Below are 19651 nucleotides of genomic sequence, written 5' to 3' on the forward strand. Positions count from 1 at the left end.
CTTTCCCCTCCCAGCTGCGCAAGCCCCAGCCAGTGGCAGGCAGCTGCACCGATGCCCAGTAGGCCAGGATTGAGGGATCGGGGAGGTGGGGGGTTGGGAGAATTGGCCAGGCCCCCTCATTAGAAACTGCTGATGAGGCTGTTCCAGGCTGTGTGGGAAATGGCTGAGAGATCAAAGCTGCCTAGCATGATTCAGAACCCAATTAGTGCTGTTAAAAGAGGGAACCCCAGTGCCAAGGCAGTCAGCTGCTATGTGAAGCCAGGCAGAGGGCCCCACACACGCACGACCGACTGTGGGAGCTCGGTCCCTGCTCCACCACCACCGATTGTCTGGAAGAGGGGGCTGGTTACACAGGCCAAAGCCAAAAAAAAAAAAAAAAAAAGAGGCTGGCTGGGGCCATGCCCAAGCATCCGGCCAGACTAATTGCTCTCAGATACCCGTGTTTCGCTGGGTGCTGCACTAGATTAGCTGGGGCAAAGCAGGAGATAGAGCGAAGCCCGTGACACTGAACAGCCCCCAGCCCTCCACTTCTGACAGGGCCTGCCTGGCAAAAAGCAAACACTTGCCCACCACCCAAGGATAGGGTCAGAGCAAAGGGGTGAACCCCATCTAGCAGGCCCCCCACCAGCCAGCACCAAGGCAGAAGCAACAGTGCAAAAAGCCAACATAAAGCAGCTCTCAAACCCCTTTGGGCCATCTCTGCCACCCTATGGCCTAGGCAGGGAGTGAGGGGCAGATGTTGGGACCTAAAGAAATGTGGTCTCTTTTCTTCCCTCCGACAGGAGCCAACAGGTCAGCAAGGTGAATCGCAGCCAGGCTGCTGCAGGCTGGCATAGCTCCTGTTGTCTGCTTCAAGTGACCTGCAGCACAGGTTAGCAAGCAACAGGAGAGTGACAGGCTGGTCACCTGCACCTCAGGGGATGGAGAGAAACCAGACAGTCGCATTTTACCTAGTGTAGGCGTGATGCCTCCTCCACACAAGTAGCCTGTTTTTCAAAGCACCTGCTTCCCCTTGTTGACTCTGGAGGCAGCTGTAACTGCTAAGCTGAGAGCTGTAGGTCTGATCTCCCAAAGGTGCCAAGATCAAGTGTAACAGCTTACCATCTCCTGAGTGGATCACGGCCTTTGCTTGGAAGGGTTGGCGGGGGAGGAAATCTCTGCTAACACTAACCGTGTTTTGAGGCATCTGATCCATGCACCACCACTTCCATGAGCACAACTCAGACTGAGACACTGTGCAGGCACCATCCCATCTTTACAATCTGGAACATGACCATGTGATAAAGACATCTCACTTGGCATCTCTGCTCCTTGAAGCCAAAGGGCAGGCCTGGGGAACAGAGCAGCTGACTTCCATGACAAATCCTTATTCCCTCATAGTCCTGCAGGGGCCAGAAGCAGCAGGGGAAGAACAGAACAAAGCTGATTTTGGATTGTGTAGCAACACACCTTGTGTCAAAGCCCAGCCACTTTCAGCAGTGGGACAGGATACAGTGATTTTCTGGACCCTGGGCAGGAAAAAAGGGAAACCTTCCAACTTGCCAGAACAGCAAGACAGCTCAAGGGGCTGGGCAGAGGCTGCTCTTCTGCCACCACTGCAGAGGCTGAGCCTTATTCCAGTAGCCAGCATCTCTGCAAGTCCGCTAAGATCTTGGCCCCAATATAGACGGTAGCTGCCCACACTGCAGAAACAACCATCTCTCCCAAGGTCTCCAGCGACAGCACAAGGCAACACAGCTCAAGGCTTCCATCTGTTCTCAATCCTGCTTGGAGCCTGGCTCCTATTAGCTGGTGGCGCATCTTCACTACCCGTCTTTTAACCCGTTGATCACCAGCACTTTGTGTAATTGGCAAGACGGGCATAAATTGCAAAGGGCCGAGTATTATCCCAGGGGTTCCCCCAGGTCAACTGTATGGGCAGGGAGTATGACAAAATGGGGAACCAGGCCTCTCCTGCCTGGGACAAGTCAAGTCACTTCACATCTCCTGGCCTGGGAGTGCAGATGGGATTCAAGGGCCCAGGGAGGTCTCTTCCAGACTTATGCTCCTTTCCTCATCTGCAAAACAGCTTTAACAGCAGTCTTCTTCATACATGTCTGACAGAAGCTAATGGGCAAAGGCAGAGCAATGCAAGCTGTACACCCAGGGCCCTAAATGGACTTGATCGCCAAGGGGTAGGAGTACAAGTTCCCCTTTGCAAATTACAATCCCAGATCCCCCGACAGGGGCCAGCAACCCTCAGCCAAGCCTGAGGCCTGAACATCCCCCTCCACTATAAGCAGCAAGGGGCCCCAAGCAGTTCACAGGACAAGCTGCACCATCTTTGCAATACATTTAGAATCAGGATACCCCAGGGGGCAGGGGTGGGGCTCCAGACAGCCTTGGCGTGGGTCTCACCTTCAGACACTCAACTCCTGGCTTCCCCCCTCCCCTTGCTGCTTCTTTGGAGATCTGCCTAAGCCAAATCTGCCTAGACCATCAGGGAAGCAGCAATTTTAGGTCAAAGCCTGCATTATTTACCATGACCTATGGAAAAAACTTAGTAGTGTGTTCTTTCAGACAGTTTAGAGATGACACTGTTCATGTGCAGCTGGCTGCTGGGCTCTGCATGGTGATAAGACCCACAATTTGTTTCTTCCTTTTAGATTTCCTATTTATTCAAATAGTAAAGAGCAGCTTCCCACTACTGTAAATACAGCTGGAGCCTGCCACCGCAGTGGAGTTTAAGGAGGGTATTACTGCATCCTTGTTCTGCAAAACAGGTGCAAACACCCTGCTGTAGGATTAGGAGCCCAATCAAGGACAGCTCTAACTTCAGAGATGAGGGACAAAGATGGGGAAATTTCTTAACAGACAGCACAGAACATGTCTCAAAGACTAGCCACGACATGACACTGCTTCCACACTTGTGAAGGAGACTGACTGAAAACATGACAGTTCTTTGTGCAAGGAGGAAGTCATTTCCAAATCAAAAAAGGCTTTTTATTCTAAAACAAGGAGTGCCCCAGCTTCCCCAGCTTTGCACATGTATCACATCTTCCTCAAAACTTTGCAAACTTTCTGGGAGGGCAGCAGAGCCTGTCTGCGTTACAAGGCCGCCCCCTGCTGCCGAGAGGGAAACGCAAGTCATCAGACTGGAACTGGGTCACTGGCTCCTCATGGGTCATAAAAGGACGAGTAGAACCACATTCAAAATCTTAAGTTGAGTCTGATCAAGGATCTGCAATTTGAGGCATAGATGTAGGTGGGGAGGTACTGGCGGGGCAGACTATACATTCAATTTGAGAGCACAGGGATGAGAAGAAACCACTGCTCTTGCAGAGAGCTTAGTGCAACTCTCTGTCACACTATGAACAAGTTAGAAACACACATGTCCACAGCTCACAAAACTGGAGATACACATGGCCCTCAGGGTTTCATACAAAGTCCTGATTGAGCCCCAGAGACATTGAGCTTTACTAAGAGTGACATCTGCTACGCGGAACTAGCCAGACTTCAAAAGGAGCCTGGGGTTGGGAATGAAGCGCCTGCCATCTCATTTCCTCCTGCAGCCTCTTGCGTTGTTAATGGTTTCGTTTCTATGAACAGGCTCTGGCTGTCTGAATGACACCATCCTCCCCCTTTGATCTCTGGCTGCTCAGCAAAGGCAACGTGATGGGCCCTAACACACGTGCTGCTTCTGGGGGGAAGGAACATCAAAGTCAAAAAAAATATCCTGGATACAGAAAAGAGATGGAGCCACGCACAAGGCTCCAGAGGGGTCCTGGAGCCAGTTTCCAAATCCATTTTCTGATTCACTAGGAACAGCGCTGCGTTTCTGCTCACCTGGGACATCATCCATCCCAGCCAGTGGCACATTTAAAATCATGGGTGCAGCTTTATGACAAGATGCTGCAGTCACATTAATCTATTAAAAGACTCCTCTGTCACAGTCCTGGGCAGCTTCAGCAAAAGTCTTGACTGGGGATAACGGCACTTGTCCAAGATCAGTGTCGTCACCCCCCCGCCCCGGCTGTCCATTTCCAAGAGGTGCAAAGGCAGAGGAGTTTATAGCAACCCCCCGGCCAGGATGTTTCCAACTAAAACTCCATCTGTAAGGGCATGTTCCACATCTCTCTCCTCTATCTTCAGGAAAACCTGGAGAAGAGATAAAGTTCCTTACTAAGCACAGCTGCCTTGTAAAGGTACCTAGCAGACACAGCCCAACCTACTCATCACACCAACCTCCACTAGCAAGAAAGGTTTCTTTCAAGTAGCAACATGCACATAGGAAGGAACTGCACCACCAGAGAGAACCAGTGCTGGCCAGCCAGCCTTCCACTGATGCTCTGACACCAGCCCATCCAGCCCAGCACCCCATTGCCGCATTAAGCCTGGCCGCTGCTGAGAGCAAGGCTGAAATGGCACATCTTCCAGTAGGAGCTGGCACATCCCCATGACAAAACTATGCAAGTGCAAGAGTCTAAAGGTCAGGGCAGTCTTTCACATGCCCCACCCTTCCCCCACTCATGATCCCCCGCCCCCGACCCCTTCCCAGGGCCTTTACCCTCTCACTTCTAATCTCCCCACCTCCCCTTCTGGGCTCTGTAAGTATCACAGCTATCAGCTCTGGGGGCAGGTCTGGTACCTTTGACAGCCTAGTTTCCTTGGCTTTCTTCAGACCTAGGATGCCCCTGGATTCCAAGGAAGCAACAAGAGAGATGCATTCAGACTGGTCAATAGCTGCTACCTGCTGCTTCCGGCAAACTTTGCTGTAGGCTTCATGGAGCTGGGATGGGAAACAAAGAGCATGTTACACAGGAGCTGAAGAGGACCAGGCAAGGTCTAGCAAAGCCTTCCCTGCCTTGGATGGCTTTCTGGGCTCACACATCATTCAGATCAGTAGCTAGGCCCAGGTCCCCTCCAGCGCGGGTGAACTTCGCTGAGGGCAGCACAAGGCTGGCCCAACCCCAGATCCCCAGGGAGGACACAGCTGCTCCATTCCTATAGTGCCCTTGGCCAAGCCTAAACAGGGTTCAGTGCTATTCACACCCAGGGACTCAAACACCAAACTCACAGCTCAACTAGGTTAGAGACAAGCAGAGACCACCCAGTGCCTCAACTCACCTTCCCCAGCATGACCTCCTTGGCTTTGGACTGCTTGGCTAGCAGCAGCAGGGAGCAGACCAAGATCTTCTGCTGGAGGGGGAAGGAGTCGTTGGCTTCCCCACCTCTGGGGGCCATCCTGTCACCATATACATCTGAGATCACCTGAGAGATGTGCGGGAGCCCAACTCTCTTAGGAACTGGGGAGACCATGGAAGATGTCGGGCATTTGCCTGTAGGACAGACAGTGCTGGGGTCAGCTCAAACAGGCAAGCAAGGCAATTACATGGGCACAGCAAACAGAATAGTGCCAAACCTACTGTGCAACGGCTACCTATTAAAGGCAACCCTGACAAGACATGGCAGTTTACTAGGAAGCCATAGGCGAAAGCGGGATGAAAACATCCTTCCCTCTCCAAAAGGGATGGAAACCCAAGCCCCACACTGCCAGACCCACACGTGAGAACTAGGAAGTGAAACCGATCCAGCCAGCTTCGCTGGCAGGGCAGCACTGGGCTGAACGCCAGCAGTATGAAACAGCAGACTTTCAAAGCCAGCCCCATTCGGATCGTCTGAGGCCACAGGAAAGATGGTTCATATTCACCAAGGGCTGCTAAACCAGCTGAGGCCCCAAGGCACAAGAGGGTTTAGCTCGCACATTAAGAATGGAACATCCCACATGAGGCAAGGTCCGAAATCCTCAGGGGCACAGACTTAGGGACAGGGCCACGTTTACTCCTCCTCTCGCACCCCACCATCATCCAGTTACAATCTGCACTTGGAAGCCCAACTGACTGGCCGGCGTCCTCAGCTGAACTCCTGCCTCCAACGCCTTCCCTTCATGCACTGGTATTTTGCACCTATGCCTAAGTACTTGCATCATATTTAAAAGACAGCCCCAGAGACAAGAGCAGGTGTGACCTTCACATCCAGGGCATCCTGCTCCCAGAAAACTGAAGGGAAGCTTGCCGCATGCCAGCCATTTGTGCACATCCCCAGGGAGTTCCGTTCCAGTAAGGCACAAAATAGGCCGCTGGTGAGGAAGGCTACAATTAAGGTCGAGGAGAGCGACAAAAGAGCTGAGAGCAGCGCTTCCTGATTCAGGCAGGCAACAGTTACTTACAGCCAGGCAGCGGTTTGAGGACAGTTTGGCTTCTCACATCCACCTCCACAATCTCAATGGCTCGCCTACAACACAGAGAGTTAGACAAGTCATTTCAGAGCAAGGGGAAGGAAGCGAGAGTGCCCCCTGTCCCCAGTCCCCCCACCCCCAATCTGCAATGAAATGGAGCAGCTCAGACCAACCAAGCTTTGTTCATGTTGCAAGATCAAGTCCTCATTGCAACCCATAAGAACCCAAAACCTACCCAGCCATCCCCACCTGCTATGCACACCTATGCAGGCAGCCCCTGGCTATAATGAATGGCTATCTCCACTTCAGGCTTTGCTCCAGCCAGGAGAGCATACTGATTACAGACACTGCCAAGTATTCACTTCACAACAGCGAGGCATCTGTCTGCCTTCATGCAGGGCTGCTTGTTGCTGGCTATAGCTTTGTCAAAGGCCCCATGGGATTGCTGCCCCCTGCACCCTTAGTGTATATTCAACTGCAGTCACTCGACATGCTAACCAGGAAGGCTGGGACAACGCCTCGGAGCTCTCTAGGGGCCACAGACTCACAACTATCTAATGACAAGGTCTGTGCTCAGAGAAAGGAGGCATAAAACAGTGTGAACGCAGACTCCATGAGGTGCAAGCGGTACACATGGCCCATTAGAAGCAGCTCGTTTGCGTCTCTTTAAAACATAGCCCTAACGAGGCTAAGCGCTCCAGTTACTGTGGGAACAGCATGGGATCGAGGTTGGGAGGGGAGCAGCCTAGGAAAGAGCTTCACAGCGGGTAGGAGCTGGAACCAGGCAAAACTACTGTAGGATGGGGCCAGACATAGGGGAAGGGTGTTGCAGGGGAAGAGCTCCGACTCCGAGAAACTGGGGAGCTGCCCCCTTTTCCCAACAGTACTCACAGTGTTCACCTCCTAACCAGGGTTTCCACCACCTTGAATTCCAGGCGACGTGTAATAGCCAAAGCCCCTTTAAATCAAATGGGCATCCTCTCTGCCCCATCCCCACCTCACGAAGGGCCAGTGGGGAAGCCTCAAACAGCAAGCACCTTTTGGAGTAAACTCGCCTAGCCTTCCACCTCCCTGCAGAGGGGTCACCTAGCAAAGGGAGGATTCCTGACTGGGGATGGAATCACCCTTCCTGTAACAAAACTGAAAGAAGAAACAGGCCAAAAAGGAGGAGACTGGGGAGAATGAAACTCTGAAAGCAAGACTGTTCAGCTCCATAAAGAAGCCTGCTTGAGAGCTGCTAATGGGGCCTTTTTGCAATACAAATGTAATTAACCAATCTATAGTCACAGCGGGAGGGGTTGGCAGCAACCCATTTGTCTCACCCTCCATAGGTAATGGACTGCGAAAGTCTCAGACATTAGCGTGGTCAGGAGGCAGGGCTCCTGTAGAGATGCAAGCACCCCCCCCTCCTTTTCCCTAGCAGGAAAGCAGGGGACATAATGGAGCCTTAAGTCTCATTCTCTTGAACTACATATCCCCAGTTTTGGAGGCAGAAGGGCAAAGGGGGTCATTCACCTGCAGACATCCAGCGCTTTCCGGGCATCTCCAGAGACCGCAGAGACTTTACGCGCGCAGAACTGGATGGTAGCACTGTCCAATACCTGGGCACCAGGCACCTGCCAAGAAGACAGAGCATACAAGGGTTACAGGAGAGGTCTCTGCTGCACAAGCCACAGATGGTCTCAGATCACTGACTTCTTGATGTTCAGTGAGAAAATAACCCATCTGGCTGGGACGTATGTGGACTGTCTCTTCCATGCTCCACAGCAGCTGGGAAGGCCTGTCGCCATTTGGCTTGGGAAGAGAGCATATCATTTACCTCACTGTAGCCAAGATCAGCTGCTCTGAAGATGAGGAATCAGGGAAAAGGAGTAATTTGCTCCTCTCAACATCCCAACTGCATGAGCCCTGTCCTCTGCCAGACTGTGGCATCTGGACACTAGGACCAGAAACCAAGTGCTTGGATTGAGATTGGAGTCTGTCACTAAGTGACCTTGTAGCAGAAAAAGCCATCGTGCTGCCCCATCTTGTCCATCAACTGAGAAGCAACAAGCTCAGAGATCGAGCCAAGCCATCCCTCTTGGAAACCAACACTGCAGAAGAGTCTTTGGTCTCCAGGTTACCAGGCCCAGCAGCCAGCTCACTGGGTTCCAGATCTCAATGGAGACTGGTTCAAAGGCTGAGGAAGCTGCAGGTGTCAGTAAGCTTCTTCTCCAGGAGGAAAGACCACCTAGGCCCTGCATGCTCACCTGCTTCAGCCGCTCCTGCAGGATGGAGGTGATCTCATCCTTTGTGTAAGGGAGGAAGTTCAGCAGCTGGGGCTTGCACTTGGGCCGGGCCTGCAGCCTAGTCAGCATGCGGTCAGTGAGATCCAGGGCATTGGCCACTCCTGCAAAATCCAGTAAAGGAGCTGGTAATGGCAGCCTTAAGAAAGAAACCTGGGCTAGCAGGGCATGGGGATGACCCTCTAAAAGGTGGGTTGGGAGATTAAGAGCTTCTGATGATGCTTTATTTTTTAAAGCAGCCATCATCAGGCACTACAGTAGCAGGAATAGACTCTCTGCAGCCAAGAGCCAGCTTCATAGATGTTCTTCCTCCTCCAAGCAGAGGACTCCCAGGTAGCCCCTGCAGGAAGCTGGAAAGGCACCATCCCCTTAGGGCTCCTGCAAGCTCAGAATGGTTGAGGCAGGACGTGGCACTGGTGTCTCTCTCTAGGACACTTACCAATGAGGACAAGCCTGGAGTTGGCAAGCCAAGGCCATTCAAACACTGTGTAGAGCACGTCCTGCCTTTTGCTGTCCAGCTGGTCCAGCTCGTCAAGCACCAGCAAGCTACGCAGAGGGAGGAGAAAAGCTCCAGTGAGCAGCAATGCTTTACACAGAAGCCCTAGAGACTGAGCTACCTCAGCTGAGCCTGGCAAGGCGCAAGCCTGGTAGCAAAATATGAGCCAGGGAGAATGCTGCTGACCTATTCTCCCATCTAGTGGGGAAAAGATCAGCACTGACTTAATTTGTTAATTGGTTGCACTTGCCTGAGAACACTGCTACCATATGGGCTGCTTTTGCTCAGCCTCTAGACATAAAGAGCTGCCCTCGGCACAACAGGAAGATTTCCAGAGCATGTTCACCAGTGCCCTGGGGCAGGTACTCACATCATAGGTGCCCCCTTTGCTGTCAGCTGCTTCTCCAGCTTCCTCGTGATTTCTTTCCCAGCCATCTTGGCTACCGCCTGCAGGCCCATCTGCTCCGCTATCGCTGGGAACACAGCCTGGGAGCTACTGAGGGACATGCAGTTGAGCACAATGGTTTTGCTCCCTGTGAGCTTGCCCTGCCAAAGAGACACAAAGCCATGCGTCACACATGGTATGACTCGGATCCCACCTTACCCATCCTCGTGATAGAGCAGACCAGCAGACCTATGCTTCATGAGTCTAGTCCACATTGAAGACCTGCTAGCAATGATCCCCCTCTCCCCTCTTCCAGGAATCCCTGCAGCATCATGGCAGATTCAAACTCCCCACAGCTGCATCCCAGTGCCCCTTTCCTCCTATTGTTTCTCACAGCCTCTTCCTCAGACTCCACTCTTCACTAAGCCACCAGCTCCATTTCCCCCATTCCACCAGGGCCGTCCCTAGGGGGGTGCGAACTGGGGTGACCACCCAGACCCACACTTTGGGGGGCCCCACGGCAGCCAGTGCCATATAGGTCCCACCGTGGCCGTCATGCACTGTGAGTCGCTGGCGCTGCCAGTTCTGGCCACTCGCCACTGCCACCCCCCCCCCCACTCCTAGGGACAGCTCTGCATTCCACCATTTACAAGGCATTTATTTACCTGAATCAAAGCCCCAAAAGACAGGGACCCCAGTAAAACTGACTTGCTCTGCACACAGACACACCTCATGTGCAAAAATCACTGCTACCTAATCACTAGGGCCAAGTGTTTGAGCTGTAACAAACTGCAGAAGTAGCCTTGAGGTAGGGTCAAAGGAAAGTGAGGCTTCTTCACCATTTCCTCTCTTCCCTGTCTGCCCCCAACCACATTTGACACTTAACCTCCAACTTCCAAGAAATATTCCCTCCTGACATCAGATTGCCCAAGAGATTTCACAGCACTGAGATTTGGCTTGTCAAAGCAAGTGAGGAGCACTGGGCCTGCAATAGGCAGGTTTGTTCCAGGTTTAGCTACAGCAAAGACAAATGTGTCAGTAACAAAGCCTTTGAGTCCAACACCTGAAGCGCAGGTGTGGCTGTACCTTGAAGTCTTGCAGGATTTTGCTCAGGCAAGCAGTTTTCCCAGTGCCAGGGGCACCAGAGATGTAGAGGCTGCCGGGGATCTCCCTGCAGAAATGTTCTTTCAGGAACTGCTTGATGAAGTCTGTTTCTCCCTGCAGACATGTTCTTTCAGGAACTGCTTGATGAAGTCTGTCTCTTTCTCCCTGGCATGGAGTCGATCGGGGACAGCCGTGTGCAGGACACGTTTCACCTGCTGGTAACAACTACCTAAAGACAGAGACCCACATGTAAGAGGAGGTGCAGGAGCTGCCCTGGGCCCTTCTCTCCACCTCAACTGCAGTAGCACCTACCTTCCTGTTTGAACAGATGTGTGCACACAACTTCCTTCTTTGGAGAGCGTTCAGAGCTCCGTGGGGTCTCCTGCCCCTTGCGAATCGGGGACAGAACCAAATTGCTTCTCTTGTCAGGAGATCTTGCTGTCAGCTGCTCACCAAAGAACAAGCGCCGTCCTTTGTGGGAGACAGATAGGGGTCCATTTTCTTTCTTGCTCTGCTTCGTTGGGGAGCAGGGTGCCAACTGGACAATGTTGCACAGGTTGTCGTCACCTGCATGGCAGAGAAGTACTGAGCTCAGTAGGCAGCTGCAGCGCAGAGGGAGAGGAACAGCTACAGGAAGACCTGCCAACTGGATACCTTGCCATAGGATGAGCTTATGTGGCAGGCTCTCGAGAACAGAAGAGGGTCGCACCTGACCTTTGCCACTGGAAATCCCTCCCCCTCCCCAGAAGCACTTCTTGAAAATCCCCACCCCCCACTGCTTCCCTACCTGCTACCTGAACTGTTGCAGCAGAGACATGAGGAGATGCTGCTGGAGGCTGGTGGGGAGCAGAGTAGTTCCCTGGGTGGCTGCAGTAGCAACAGCTCTGCCCAGAAGTCGTGTGCTGGCCAGGGCCAGGGCCCTCCCACACACAGTGTCCTGGTGGGAGTGGACAAAGCTCAGCCCCATGCAGAGTACAGCAGGGGCAGCTCCAGGCTCAGCCAGATGCTATTAGTTGGTGGCCACCCGCCTATGGGCCACATGAAATTGCCTGGCAGGTTAGATGCAGCCTGTGGGCTGTAGTTTGCCCACCCCAGCTCTAGCTGCACTCAAACCCCCCATTTCATCCACTAAAACAGTGAGGCCAACCTGTCTGGCAGGCATGCCACAAGTTAACCCCACATCCTCCGTGAGTGCCCCTCTGATCCCCTTTCCCCATCCAATCTGCTGCTTTTTTCTGCCCTACCTTCCTTACCCAATCTACTGCTCTGTTTTCTGCTTCCTTCCCTGTGCTCCCTGCCCTATATGCCGCTGTGCTGTCTTCTCCCAGATCTGGCATGTGCCCATTACTTGTGGCGCAAGTCCCACAGGCTGGCCACCCCTACACTAAAGCAATCCCACTAACCAGAGAAGAAAGGAAAGATCAGGAATGGTAAGTACTATTAAGGCCTAGAGCAACTTTGGCAGTTAGAGAAGCAGAGAAGGGAGTTCACCCCTCTCAGAGGCATTGGCTCAGGCTGTTTGCAGATTTGAGATACTGCTGCATGGGTTATACCAGTTCACATTTCATAGGCTGCTACCATCACCAAAAAAGCAGAATCAAGTATTTAGACACAACTGCCATATTTACTTGAATCTAAGATGAGGTTTCTTTCCCCATTCAGCATGGGGGGAAAAACCCTTATCTTAGATTTGAGTATGGGCCAAGCAAGTAGCTGCTGCAGCTATGGATGGGGCCAGGGTAGCTCACACAGCAGGCAGAGGGTGCAAGGTGTGGAAAGAGGAGCAGGGCGTGCAGGGGAAGGGACATGTGGAGTGAGTTGGTATTCAGGGAAAGGGCACTGGGGAAAGGGAGTGCAGAATAAGGAGGAGCATAAGTAAAGTGGGGTGAAATTAAGAAGACTCTCCAATAACTAGATTCTCAACATAGAAAAATTAAAACAAATTTAGTGTTCCACATCAGGAACCTAATAACTAGGGGGGTGGGGGGCACATCTTAAATTCACAGTCATCTTGGATTTGAATAAATATAGTAGTATCCAGGGCTGCTTGGTTGAGATGGTTAAATACCTCAGGGATTCCCAACCTCAGCAGGCCTAGCAGCCAGCCACTAAACAAGGAATGCATTGCAAGCATAATCAGATTTTGCTTGAGCCCAAGACAACAGCATTTCTTTAAGGCAGAAACCAAACTGGAAGGCATCACAGGGGATGTGTTGCCTGTAGGCCATGAGTTAGGGACCCTAAGCAATACCCTCCCAATGAAATAAGCTATGTTTCTATGAAAAAAACCACTGCCATCCCAACCACACTGGCACTAGAATTTGAGGTGTGGATGAGCCCTGGGATGGCAACTTGTGAGGCACTCACCACACAGAAGACTAAGGCATGCGTTTAGCCATCACAGCCCCTGAACAAATGGGGGTGACCCTCACCCCCTCGACTATCAGGGTAAGGCTTGATCCTGTACACGAACAACCATGGACTACAGAGTGGGGCTGGGAGCCTGGGATCCCCCTCACATCCAGCTCCTTCTCTGCCTTCATCCTAGGGGTCAGTGTCACGCAGCACAACCCTTTCAAAGGAAGTTCTGCCTCAGGGCTCCCAAGAAACCGTATTAGGTCTCCCTCTCCCCAAAGTCCCCCTGAAGCAGCCCTAGGCACAGCTTCACAAGGGGCAAGCTTCTGACTTTAAGAAGTTAGTTTTTCTTGGTCCCTGGCGATCCGTAGGTTCTCCCTCCTCCCCTCCAGCTCTAAGAGCTCTTTCTTTTTGGTCAACTGTGGGAAGGGAGTGTTTTCTCTTTTGGGGGGTAGTGTCAGAGGGCCAATGTCCCAAGTGGCACAGCAAATTGCTCAGCCCCAAACGGAAGCCTTTGTGGTGCCACTGCAGTGCCTGCTGGCCTTCCTCAGACTCTGCCCCGTCCTCTCCATATTTAGAGTCAGGAAAGAATTTTACCCTATGGTCGGGCGGGGGGGCGGCAGGCGTTGCCTCTCTCTGTATCGGGGAGCATGGCCCTCTACCTGACTTCTCTTGAGCATATACTGACAAACAACATTTCACAGAAGCAGGACGTTGGCTGCCGTGGTTCTCCCGCTTTGCCTGCAGCAGGTTTGGGTGCCAGATCTGTGTTGCGTTAGGGTTGACAGTAGGTTTATGTCACGTTGTACAGGATGGTTTGGATAGGGCTGATCCTGCCTCAGGCAGGGTGTGGAATTAGGTGACCTCTGGAGGTTGTTTCCAGCTGTACTTCTCTAAGACTCCCTGGGACTGCTCCTTTCCTGTCTGCCTCAGAGCCCCATGCTCTTCCCTGGGGCCCAAGCAAAAAAACTTGATGGCAAATGCAGGGATGGCCCCAGCCCCATCAAACAGCACCATGTCACAGGGCACCCAGCAGGGGGCTGAGCCAGGGTCTCAAAGCCAGAGCGGGCCCCTCAGGAAGCAAGAGACGTAACATAGCTTCTTCTCAGGAGCCCAGAGATAGGACTTCCCCCCAAGCAGGACACAGCACTGCCTGAGGGCAGACCAGGCACTGGGCATCTCTGTGGCCTCCAGCCAGGCCCAGGCAGGGCAGAAAGGGCCCGGGAGAGCAGGGCTGGAGGGAACCCCCAAGGCTACCCCCACCACTGCCGGGTGCCCATCCTGCCTGCTCTGGGGCACTCCCTGCCCCCAGGCCCGGGGGTCACATCACCCCACACGGGGGCTCGATCCTGACACGTGGGCCCGATGCGGGTGCTCACCGAGGCGCTTGCGAGGGCTGAGGGGCAGCGCTGGGGCTGGGCCCAGAGTGGCTCCGCTGGGCTCCGGGGCTTGGCCGCTCCCCAGCCCCTTGCTGGGCGTCCGGGCGAGCTTCTTCTTGGGGAAGCCGATGGCGGTCTGAACCTGGGCCCTGGTGCTGGGCATGGCGCTCGCTCCTTACCTGCGAGAGGACGGGAAGGTGAGTGGGGCCGGGACCCCGGTCAGCAGTAGCAGTGCCCGTCACCCCAGCCCCGCTCCGCTCCTGCTCACCCTCGGGTCCGGTTTCTCTGCCCTGATCACGCTTAGCCTCCGAGTTCCCGCCACCAAACCGGCCCCGCCCCAGCCGCCTTCCCATTGGCTGCCCCAGTCGCCGCGGCCGCCAAAGGCGTTACTCCGCGCCAACAAGGCCACACCGCCTCCGCCAGGGCCCCAGCAGCCAATCAGAGGCGCGTTCCACGCCCCCCTCGCCGGAGACCGCAGGACGCCCGTCTTGGGCAAGGGCCGCCGGATGGCGGCCACGATGCATGCCGGGAGGCGTAGGCCTGACAGTTGTTTCCTGAAGCGTAATGTGCCTACGGCGGTGCATGCTCGGAGTTAGAGTCCCGGTCTCAGGGCATGCTGGGAGTTGTAGTGGCAGCCTACTGTCCACCCTTTGGAAAGGCAGTGCAGGGGCCCGTGCACGGCCTCCCTACTGGGGGTTGAGTGGGCCCCTGCCCAGGAGTGCTGGCCCTACAGTCACCAAGGGTAGTGGGGAGGAGGGAAGCACAGAGGGCTGCAAGGGGAGGGAGCAGGGGCACAGCATCCAGCTCAATGTTGCCATGTCTTGACTATGAAATTATCATACTGGAAGTTCAAAATTATCATATTTGCTAAAACAAAACTATCATACACTGAAAAAAAGTATGCAAATAAGTCTTCTTATTGTTTACTTTATATTGCTCACTATACTTTGCCACTGAGTGACTGGATCATCAAAGCTGAAGCATTTATTTTGAGACAAGCACTCATAAGGAAGTGCTGACGGCAAACCCAAAAGTCAGTTAAGACTTCCTGAGAGTCACTTGGGTTTTGCATATGCTGCATCAATTAACTGCCTTAAAAATTATTGTACATTTTAAACAATTTTACTATTATTGATTGTACATAACATCATACACGGGTTGAAATTATTGTACAAATACGATCATTATTCTACACCTGACAGCGCTGATCCAGCTCCTGCCAGCTGTGGTGCTTGCTGCAGCCTAAGCCCTACTGTGCCCAGTTTGGAGGCCTCCAGTCACCTTTACTTGCCATCCAAGATGTCAGTCAAGAGCAAATTAGAGGGACCAGTTCACCTGACTCCCCGACTGCCCAAATTTTGGAGCTGTAGGGAGCCACTGCAAGGCCACCCAGGGCAAAGCCAAGGTGCCAGGAATGGGCACCAGCTACAGTAGCCCCTGCAAAGCCTTCCCCAGGCCTGGCTGCCAGAGCCACACACCACCTGTGCCCAGTCTAGGTGGGGATGCAAGTGAGAGAAGACATGTCCAGGCACGAGGGTGAATTCTCTCCCTTTCTGTGGCTTTCATTGCTATATGATTCACGCAGGAGCATGACTTCCTGAACCAGGACACGTGTGGGTGAGGTGCATCCCAGAGAAATGTTAGTCATAGCTCTAGAGTGGCATGTCAGGAAGTGATTCCTGAATTACCTCTGTGACCAAGCGAGGCCTTAACAGGTACTACAAGGAGCTAATTTTAGGACTCTGGGTTGCCAAAACCTTGGGGCTTCCTCCCAGCCAGCCCCATTAGACACCTCAATACCAAGCCAAGCAGCACTGACCACTTCCCATACTACAAGATGAGGAAAATATTGCAGAGGGCTGGACAGGAAAGGGGCTGGAGTGAAAAAGAGCTTCTGCAATTATATCTTCAGGTAATCATTTAACAGGCCAGACTCTAGAACAGTGGTTTTCAACCTTTTTTTCATTCATAGAGGCTTACAAAATTTCAAATGGCAGTGTAGACCCCTTTGAATTGTAAGCATGGGAATTGACGTATTTTTGATTGATCATAGTCATCTTTCATGGACCCCTCAGACAGTCTATGGATCCCCACGGGTCTGCAGACCACAGGTTGAAAACCACTGCTCTAGTAGTTACCTTGCAGTAACCTACAGTAGTTGTACCCATGCTAGGCCGTAGCTGTCGCATGCTGAGAGTTAGATGGATCCATGGCTTACCCCTACTAATCATAACCTAAGTCAATAGTCTTAAGGCCAAAATAGAGCGCACCTCTATGCCTGAAGTACCAAAGCTGACACAGCCACCATCTAGATTAAGGCTACAGAGAGAGGCACAGTGACTAGTGCTGTGAACTAGGCTTTTTCAGTAAATAAGCATGCAAAGATTTTCCCTTTTAAAAAACAAGGTCCCCCCCATACTCAAGGCTGTTGGAAGGGTGGTGGCAGGAGGGGCTGGTGTACAATTAAAGAAAGCTTCTGAATATAAGGTACCTCAACAAACCAGCACATTGTAGCAAAGGTAAATACTGACAGATGCCCTCAGATTAGGGAAATTTGAAACCTTCAGCAATTCCTGTTCTTCCCCCACAAATGCAAAGGAAAAATGAAGAACTGATAAAGGAGCCATTAAATCACCCCCCCTCTAAATGACCCAGGGCCAAGATCAGAGTCCTAGCCTGCCCTGTACCACATGAATACCTAATGCAACAGTCATTGCGCAGAAGGGTGTACAATCTGGAAGGGAAGCAGATGCAGGAACTTCCTTATGGTCACAGAGCAGGCATGGAAGCCAATTCTCTTCCCACAAACTTGGGCAGCCTTTTTTCATTACACTTGAGAACCAGAGCCAACTACACACACAAGTAGCTGTACCTGGAGAAGCTGCCTCTTCCTGAAGCAGGAGAAAAGAAGAAACAAGTAGATTTTTAAGATGTGAAGGCAGCCTAGGCAACTGGAAAAGCTATTTAATGGCTGGTAGGATTCAGCTGGAGTTCTGTAAAACACTTACCTTCCTTGCTCAGGAGAGGCCCAGGAAACCCAATTAGCCCTTCCTCAAAGGCCTAGTTATTTGAAAATGGAGAGACATGTAAACCCCAGGAACTGAGTGGTAGTTTGGAATCCTTCGCCCCAGCATAGAACCAAGTCCAGGGTGGAGTGGCAGGACGGGAGACACTTCTCATCTAGCACTGGGCTAGTGCAGAGCAGTTCAATAGCATGTGGTTTCAGGTTTCCCCGGCAATGCAAAGTGCATCCCTCCCCTGCCCCTGTCCAGCATATGAGTAAGATTTCAGAACAGGGAAATAAGATGCTTTCTAGTTAGCCTAGAGCCATTATAGCTTTTATTTAACCCCTTTCTCTAGGCTCTGCCACCACAAGTCCCAGAGCTGCAGGTAATTCAGACAAAAACCTTCAAGATACCAGAGGCTAACCTAGCTGGCTGGCTAGATTGCTGCTCATCAGTCCCAAAAAGGCAGCAGTAGCACCTGATGGCAAGTCCTTCCTAAACAGGACCAGAAGCATGGTGCATGCAGATTTTCTGCACCATATCCCAAAGAGACTCGGTCCCACAAGTCTTTGATGCCCCTCTGTTTGTAGGGAGCTTTATTGAAAACTGCTAGGCTGCAGCAAGTCTTACACCTTCTACCTGAAGGCAGAGCAGGGTGGCACCACAGACCGTTTCAGAGAGGCATAAAGCTTTCATAAGCAACAGCTTGTTTCATTAGAAGCTAGGAATGGATTTGCAGAAAGCAGGGATTCTAACTTCCAAAACGACATAGGAACAAGGCATCCATTTCTGAGGGGGGGAAATCAAGGCATACCATGTTGGGGCCCCCATTTCTGAATATCTAGTAGCATGAATGTGTGTCAGAGTTGAGACAGTGTCACAGTGGTCATAGTCTTTCTGGATTTTAGGAAGGCCTTCGACACTGTCTCTCACCCCATTCTCATTTAAAAAAAAAAAAAAAAAAAAATCAGGAGATTGTGGTGTTGATGCCTACACAGTCAGATGAGTCGCCAATTGGCTGGAGAGCTGCACCCAGAGGGTGGTGGTGGATGTGTCATTTTCGACCTGGAGGGATGAGGGCAGTGGGGTCCCCCAGGGCTCGGTCCTCGGGCCCGCACTGTTCAACATCTTCATCAGCGACTTGGACGAGGGGGTGAAAAGCACCTTGTTCAAATTTGCGGATGACATGAAGATGTGCGGAGAAGTGTGCACGCTAGAAGGGCCCAGGGATAGGCTGCAATTGGATCTGGACAGGTTGCAGGGGTGGGCAAATGAGAATAAGATGGGATTCAATACTGACAAGTGCAGGGTACTGCACCTAGGGAGAAAGAACCAGCAGCAGACCTACAGGCTAGGGAACTCCCCTCTCGTCAGCACAGAGGCAGAAAAGGATCTTGGAGTCATTATAGACTTCAAGATGAACATGGGCCGAGAGTGTGGGGACGCAGTCAGGAAGGCCAACCGTACTCTGTCATGCATCCACAGATGCATGACGAGTAGGTCCAAGGAGGTGATCCTTCCCCTCTATATGACATTGGTTAGACCACAGTTGGAGTACTGTATTCAGTTCTGGGCACCGCACTTCAGGAGGGATGTGGACAACATGGAGAGGGTCCAGAGAGGGACCACTCACATGATCAGGGGACAGCAGGGCAGGCCTTCCGAGGAGAGGCTACGAGACCTGAACCTGTTCAGCCTCCACAAGAGGAGGCTGAGAGGGGATCTGGTGGCCATCTATAAACTGGCCAAGGGAGACCAGCAGGCAATGGGAGAGACCCTGTTCCCCCGAGCACTACTGGGAGTAACAAGGAATAACGGCCATAAATTGATGGAGAGTAGAGTCAGGCTAGACATCAGGAGGCACTACTTCACTGTCAGGGCAGCTAGGATCTGGAACCAACTTCCAAGGGAAGTGGTGCGCTGGCTCCTACCTTGGGTGTCTTCAAAAGGAGGCTAGATAGATAGACACCTAGCCAGGGTCATTTGACCCCAGCATTCTTTCCTGCCCATGGCAGGGGGTCGGACTTGATGATCTGCTCAGGTCCCTTCCGACCTTACCAACTATGAAACTGTGGTCAATTTTGAGAAGCCCTAAGGGCTAGCACTTGCCACAGAAGTCAAGGGCAGGGTGTTGGGCTTCTGCATGGCCATATGCGTTTGGAATTGGAGGCCACTGCTGCCATGGTACAGCTGGGACCTTCCACTGGATCTTCCATTTCTGTCCCACAGAAAGCAGCAAGACTGGTGGAGCAGTCGCATCATACCAGATGCAAGATCAAACACTCAGAGAGCAAAAAGAGTAAATAGAGACAGATACGTTATTACCCTCTTTTTAGAACTAAGGCAGCGATTCTCAGCCAGGTTCTGAGAGACTCTTAAGGGTACCACACAGTTAGGTGTGGAAACATCTATATGATGCACAGGA

General features: G+C 52.3%; 1 protein-coding gene across 1 annotated transcript; it reads right to left on the bottom strand.

Annotated features, from left to right (window-relative positions):
• Positions 1-2982: 2982 nt before the first annotated feature.
• Positions 2983-14586, bottom strand: CDC6 (cell division cycle 6). Its single transcript, XM_025202929.1, has 13 exons — positions 14490-14586; positions 14222-14400; positions 10800-11054; positions 10595-10716; positions 10470-10547; positions 9369-9544; positions 8942-9048; positions 8467-8606; positions 7733-7833; positions 6209-6273; positions 5107-5318; positions 4628-4768; positions 2983-4137 (listed from the first exon to the last, which is right to left on the bottom strand). Exons 2-13 carry the CDS (start codon positions 14382-14384, stop codon positions 4048-4050), a joined length of 1650 nt encoding a protein of 549 aa, XP_025058714.1. The 5' UTR covers positions 14385-14400; positions 14490-14586; the 3' UTR covers positions 2983-4047.
• Positions 14587-19651: the final 5065 nt, after the last annotated feature.

The sequence above is a fragment of the Alligator sinensis genome, unplaced genomic scaffold (assembly GCF_000455745.1).
Source record: "Alligator sinensis unplaced genomic scaffold, ASM45574v1 scaffold886_1, whole genome shotgun sequence".
In the NCBI taxonomy this organism is placed as follows: domain Eukaryota; kingdom Metazoa; phylum Chordata; order Crocodylia; family Alligatoridae; genus Alligator; species Alligator sinensis.